Raw genomic sequence first — 6,913 nt, 5'->3', positions numbered from 1 at the left:
GCACAAGCCACCAGGTCCACTCCAGGCACTCACCGCCAAGCCCTGGGTCCTCCATCAGGCCGTGTCCCTCAGGCAGACCCCTCCTTTGGGCCGCGGCCCCCGCCCGGGCCGCCAGACCCGACCGCCAGGCCACATCCTTCGCCTGGGCTACCAGGCCGGACCGCCAGGCCGTCGGGCTGACTCCCCGCCGAATCGCGTCTCTCGCTGGGCCTTGTCCTTCACCCGGGCCACTATACCGCCCGGGCCGCTGTGCCGCTGAGCCAGTGTGTCCTCCGGGCCGTTGTACCATTGTGCTGCTGGGCCGCATCCCCCTGGGCCGCTGGGTCGCTGGGCCGTTGGGTCACTGGGCCGCTAAATCGCTAGGCCGTCAGGCCGTCAGGCCGCCAGGCCGCTAGGCCGCAAATTTCCACCGCGTTGAGGTCTCTCCGAGCCGGGGCCTCCACCCACGGCTCCGCCCGTGGCTCCGCCCAGCCACAGCCAGGTGGTCACGCAGCCCGTTGCCAGCCTTCTTCGCTCACCAGCCTTCTCCTCTCACCAAACTCAAGGCCGGCGAACACCCCCGACCCTCCAGAGGCTCCCCATCTCTGCCCGAGGACCCCGCGGAGCTACGGAGCCAAAACCGGTAGGTCCGCCATCAGCAAGTCAGCATAAACCCTTTAATTTAATAGCTGGAACATTAAACAATAAAGTGATCTTTTATTTCTATTTTTTCTTGGATAAGCACACAACAGGGTGGAGATATGAGAACATTAATAAAAACTGATTGGTAAGACTGGTCGGCCAGATGTTACTTGGAATATGTTTGTTCCACCAGTTGCTGAGCTTTTCTTAGGTTTCTTAGGATTTGGGGAATGAAAACAGATGACCACTTTTCCCAGGACAGGTTTCAAGGCAATGATCCAGATTTTAGGAGCACATCCTGACCATCTTACAACAGAATCTTTATGGGCAAAAGGCTCACAGAACATTTAAGTCACCAGAGCAGCCACAGAGTGATGCAAGCCCTAATACAAAACCTTTCTGCTTTGACCACCCATTATACCTGCACAAAGGTTTGATACAGAACAGGAAGAATGGAAAGTAATAGTCTCAGAAATAATTAAGTTGTCTTAAGAGTGTCTTGGTTTTCTTTCATTCATTAGAGTTAGGTGTGGAGAAATGGACTGTGTTAGTATAAAGAGGACAATATGGAGAAGGAGGCATTGGGTCCATATGTGCAAACTTCTTGGGATAGGAGAGAATGGGGATTATTCTAGTGAGGAAGGAACAAACACTGAAAAACACAGACAGTTCTGAAAAACCCATCCTCATACAAGCCAGTCAAAACTGCTTTCTTTGCATGTTTCCTCCTCTTCAATTCCAGCCCACCTTAAGGAAAAGGATTTGTCCATGTCTGATGACCAGATAGGGACATTTGGTACAAAAAGGAACAAAACTAGCAAACCCCAACAATTTTATGCAATTTGTCTGCATTTAATCACTTGCAGGCTTCATTCCTCAGCAGAAAAGGCTCATCTGTTGGAACAGCACAAATTATGCTGGAAGAGAAGAAATTTGTGTGGTAATGATGAGAAAAGCTCTGGAAGTCAATAAGTCAATAAGAAAAACAATTTGCTGTACTTCCTTCCATTGCTTCCCCTCAGAACAAAAGGATGATTGAGAAGTTAACTGGAGATTAAGCTGATCTCCCCATTATGTTGAATTACAACTCTCCACAACCCTTGTCAGCAGGGGTGACTGTAAGGGAGGGTGGGATTAAGAAAGGCAGGATGGTAGCAGTGCCTGCACTGAAGCATGTGATATGAGCATCGTCTTTACTGTTTTCACACTAACACCATGTGTTGTGTACACCCCTGCCAGCCACCATGCTCTCTAAGATGGATTTTGAGTCTCACCAAGGCCTCACCTGGGAGATTTCATGTCGTCCACTATGATTAAGATTTAGAATAACAGGATGAATATCCCCCAAATGAAGCAGCTCTGTTGTTCATCTTAGCAAATGGAGTAAGGTAGAATTAGGCATGCTGGCTTAAAGAAATGGCTGAGCCACCATTTTATTTATTTTTATTATTTATTTACTTATTTATACCACCCATCACCTATCTAAAGTGTCTCTGGTTTTGCTCCTGCTTCTTCATTATCCCAAGAGAAGGTCAAAATCAGAAGTTCAAATTTCATCTCAGCTTTTTATATATACTTATTTCTGCTTTCCCACCTCAGACAATTTTCAAAAAACTCTATAAACCGGAATAAAACAATAGCTAATAATATTTCACATAAATAGTAGAAGTACTAAATACTATACATGTTCAAGTATCAATAGGAATCATCAAATGGTTTCTCAAAATTGTAAGAAAACAGAAATTTTGATTTGGAAACCGAGGGGGAGAAAGAGAAAGGGAGCCCATTTTTTGTAGCATCACAGGAAAAAGATGGTCCTGACTTTACATCTAATGGAAAAGCTCCTGGAGGAAGGTCCCCACCAGTCTTTACTTCTTCAAATGAATAAGGGCAGGCAGTCATGAGAACTCAATGAACCACTGTCAAGAAATGAAAAAAGACTCATTAAAGAAATTCAGATTAGAAAGTGCTTCATAATGATTGCTGATCATTACACAAAGTTGGATCTTGCAAAGTGTAATTATTTCTAACTCCAAATTAGAGTGGTGGTATCCCACTGGAACGACCTGGGTGGGTGTATGACAGGTGCAGTCAAATAGGGTACCTAGAGAGATGGGAACAGTAGGCAAGTCAAAAGAATAATTGAATGCTTATCAGCTCCTTTGTCAATGTTCCCACCTACTTAAAGCAAAACACTCTTTGTGTCACTTCCCTTTTCCTACTTTTGCAATCAGTCAACACAAAGTGAGACTTCCCAAGAGGTCCACCAAAACAACTTTCCACTCAGCCCTCTGCTTGTCTCCCATTCATAAATGGTGATACACAGAGGTGATCAAATCTTGATGTCTCTGCTAAAGAAGGGGAACAGAGAGGTGATCAATTCACTATTGGAAATATCCCATTCTCTCCATAATTAAAAGTCACCCTTTCTTACCAAGTTTATGTACTTCTGTTGCTATCTGAGCGTCTCCCAGTCCTCATTCATGGAGATAAGCTTCCTGCCAGTCCTGCCCATATTCCTTCAAGCTGCTGCAGAAAGACAAAGGAGAAAGGGATCAATGGCAGTGAGAACATCTTCCCCAGGCAATCTCTTCTGTGATCTTTCCGGCTTCAATCTCTTCTGGATATGCCAGTGCCCAAAAGGAGCCTCCCTCAGCCATGAACTTACTGCAATACATCTGCAAAAGCTGTGAGGATGGGCTTGCACACATAGTGAATACCATGCTTGGCACACAGCGATTTCACCAGAGGAGCCACCTTGTAATAATTGTGTCGAGGCATGGTGGGGAAAAGGCTGCAAGAAGAGAAGAGAAGAGGGTGTCAGGTGACTATCCCAGAACTTTTGGTAGCTTCATAACATGGCAGCCCTGCTTAACATCGGCAATGTGTGATGTATGACATTTCTACGGTCTGGCCTCTGCTCTGGCTCATACTCACTGATGCTCAATCTGGAAGTTCAGATGCCCAGTGAACCAGTCATTGAACCAGGAATGATCAACATTGCATGTTCCTGTGAGCTAAGGGAGAAAGAGACAGTGGGTGAAGCTCTCCAATCGGCCCTTTTCTTTCCAGCCGCTGCTGCTTCCTATCATAGAGAGGCTCTGTAACAAGTAACTCTTATTCTTGGCTCATGAGTTTGGGATTCTGTTTGGTTTCTCTTCGTTCATTCTGGGTTTTCTAAACATTTGAATGTAAACACTCAACTCAGGCCAGCTCTAATAGACAATGTACATTGTACAGTAACCTTGTGCCTAAGAGACTGGCACTGCACAATCCGAGGGTCCAAGAACCATTGTTATTCAATTTGATAGGAGAAAACAAGAAAAGGAGAAAAGGAAGAGAACATTTTAAAATATAAGACTGGAAAGTAGGCATTTATCTTTAGCTTTAAGTACAGTAAACAGAAATGAAAGTGACAGCCAATTTGGGGTAGTGCTTAAGGCATCAGACTAGAAACTGGAAGATTGTGAGTTCTAGTCCTGCTTTAGGCACAAAACCAGCTGGATGATCTTGGGCCTGACATTCTCTCTCAGCCCTAGGAAGCAGGCAAGAGCAAATTACTTCAAAAATACCTTATCAAGAAAATTGTAGGGACTTATCCAAGCAGTTGCCAGGAGTCAAAAATGACACAAAGGCACATACACACACACAAATGGAATGAAATAAGTTGTAGCTTTTATCCTGATTCCTCCTTACAGTTTTTGAGATGGCATGTCCAGTACAACATTCAGAGGCCAAGTGTGAATATCAGCACATGTAAAAATATTATTGACAACTGTACTCTCCATTTCCACCTAAGAGCCTGTTGACCACTAGGGCCAACAGTTAGATAAGGAGAAGGTGTCTGTTTCTCATGTGGCCTATGGTTAATTAAAGAAGGATGTTTCCTGTTCCTCTCTCCTTCTCTCTCTAGCCTCCCTCTCTTCAAGGTGTAGTTCAGATAGAAGTCAGGCTTCCTTTTCCATAAATTGAACTTTGAACTGTTTGCATTCATTGATAGCTGGGCTGAGGTTATACGCTGCATCCAAGACAATGATACTGTGAAAAATTTCTAACTAGAGCTGTCTGCTGCTTATTACTCTGCATATGCTCAGCGCATCCTTTAATATGGATCTTGCTCAACTCAAACATCTATAATGTGAACCCCTTCTATATATACCTATCTGCCAATCCATACAAAAACTTAAGTTCTTGTTTTTTCCCAAAGGTTATAATGGCTAAAGTACTTTAGTGGTAGTCATGAAAGCCCTCTGTTCCAAGTCCATGAACCCCAAAGCATTAATGGGTTAAGTGAAAGAAAGATGGTGCTTCTGAGCAGAAAATGGAAATATTCTTACCTGGCAAGAGACCCAGTCCAAATTCTGGTCGTAACTGATGTTCATTGGAATGTGATTCACTTGAGAGACCCAGATAAACCATGCGCTTTCTAGGAACCTGTGGAAAGAAGTAATTTTGAGAAATAAAATAATTAGAAAATTTTTACAATTTTGTTATCATTGTCTTTATCATTATTATAATTTTTATCATTGTCTTCTCTGACAAGCCTCTCTTGTCTTCCAAATTTATCTATTGACTTTTCCCTCACAAAGTCCACCACTTTTTTCAGGGTTTATCTTCCAGTGGAAGGCAAGTAGTTAAAAGTAAGTGAATAACTTATTTCATTTGTTACACAGGAAGGCATTTATTTAATTATACTTCAAATGTTCAAGGTTTTCCAATGCACACAGAACAATAATTCCCAGGGATATCAGCATCATGGGAATCCTGAGGTCAGAGAACATCACATTCCTTCATCAGTTATAATATATTATTATTATATTTCAATTCAAGATAGAGAACACACCCAATACTCCTTGCTCCTATTTTCCCCACAACTACCTTAGGAGTTGTGTTGGGCTGAGAGTTTATGACTGGTCCCAGGCAGCTTTCATGCCTAAGGCAGGCCTTGAACTTCTTTTTGTGTTCTAAGCCAAAACCTTCACCTGCCACAAACTGGCTCTTCGTTGATGTATTGTCTATGGATCACCATTTTGCTGGTGTGGAAAGGCGGGTTTTTAAAAAAGAAAGGAAGAATGTAAAGTCTCATCTAGGTCAGGGCTTTTCAACCTGTGATACATGTACCACCTGTGGTACTTTGCTATGTGGCAGGTGGTACGCAACCATCCTAGAGAAGTGTAGCGGGAGAGGGGAATGAGCTGAAGGGACCCAAGCCTGAGGGAGAGGCAGCTGCAGCTGCAGGACTGTATGGGCTCGGCAGAAGCCCCAGGAGCCTGCAGGGATCCAGCTGATTGGCGCTTTCGGAAGCAGTTCGGAGTTGGAGATGAACTGAAGAAAAAGTCAGGGGGAGGAGAGGAGAGGCTGTAAAAGGAGGTGGTTTGGGCAGGAAAGGGGAAAGAAAGACAACAGGGAAAAGTTTAATCCCTTTAAACAAATGTAATTAGTTTTACCCCTTTTAATTGAGTTTGTCTATGGCTTTTAGAAAGTTTTCTTTGGAGGTAAACAGGCTTAATTTAAAGCTAAAGTTTTTCGCAATTGCCAGAGCCTTTCAGTCTAGGATTGCAACATTGTGACATGTGACATGCCTGACCCAGCTTAAAGACCCCCCCCAGAGTTTATGTGTTTCTTTATTTTAATAATAATAATAATAATAATAATAATAATAATAATAATAATAATAATAATAATAATAATAATAAAGTTGGAAGGGACCTTGGAGGTCATCTAATCCAACCCCCTGCTCAGGCAGGAAAACCTATACTATTTTGGACAAATGGCTGTCCAGTTTCTTCTTAAAAACTTCCAGTGTTGGAGCATTCACCGCTTCTGGAGGCAGGTTGTTCCACTGGTTAATTGTTCTAACTGTCAGGAAGTTTCTCCTTAGTTTTAGGTTGCTTCTCTCTTTGGTTAGTTTCCACCCGTTGCTTCTTATCCTGCCTTCAGGCGCTTTGGAAAATAGCTTGACTCCCTCTTCTTTGTGGCAGCCCCTGAGATATTGGAACACTGCTATCATATCCCCCCTCGCCCTTCTCTTCATTAAACTAGACATACCCAATTCCAACAACCGTTCCTTATATGTTTTAGCCTCCTGTCCCCTAATCATCTTTGTTGCTCTTCTCTGTACTCTTTCTAAAGTCTCAACATCTTTTTTACATCGCGGTGACCAAAACTGGATGCAGTATTCCAAGTGTGGCCTTACCAAGGCATTGTAAAGTGGTATTAACACTTCACGTGATCTTGATTCTATCCCTCTGTTAATGCAGCCTAGCACTGTATTGGCTTTTTTGGCAGCTGG

At 43.3% G+C, this 6,913-nt stretch overlaps 1 protein-coding gene across 1 annotated transcript in view; it reads right to left on the bottom strand.

The window, feature by feature from the left end:
- Positions 1 to 3,098: 3,098 nt before the first annotated feature.
- The window catches only part of LOC107291625 (acyl-CoA (8-3)-desaturase-like), a 22,835-nt gene continuing 19,020 nt past the window's right edge, over positions 3,099 to 6,913 (bottom strand). Inside the window, exons 9-12 of the mRNA XM_015820644.1 lie at positions 4,959 to 5,055; positions 3,559 to 3,638; positions 3,290 to 3,415; positions 3,099 to 3,150 (exon numbers count right to left, since the gene is read on the bottom strand). Of these exons, the coding sequence (XP_015676130.1) occupies positions 3,099 to 3,150; positions 3,290 to 3,415; positions 3,559 to 3,638; positions 4,959 to 5,055 (355 nt within the window). The remainder of the gene's footprint in view (positions 3,151 to 3,289; positions 3,416 to 3,558; positions 3,639 to 4,958; positions 5,056 to 6,913) is intronic.

Source organism: Protobothrops mucrosquamatus, unplaced genomic scaffold, assembly GCF_001527695.2.
Source record: "Protobothrops mucrosquamatus isolate PMUCROS unplaced genomic scaffold, P.Mucros_1.0 scaffold1156, whole genome shotgun sequence".
Taxonomy (NCBI): domain Eukaryota; kingdom Metazoa; phylum Chordata; class Lepidosauria; order Squamata; family Viperidae; genus Protobothrops; species Protobothrops mucrosquamatus.
The sequence above is the reverse complement of the archived record's forward strand: the minus strand, read 5'-3'. Positions and strand labels throughout refer to the sequence as shown.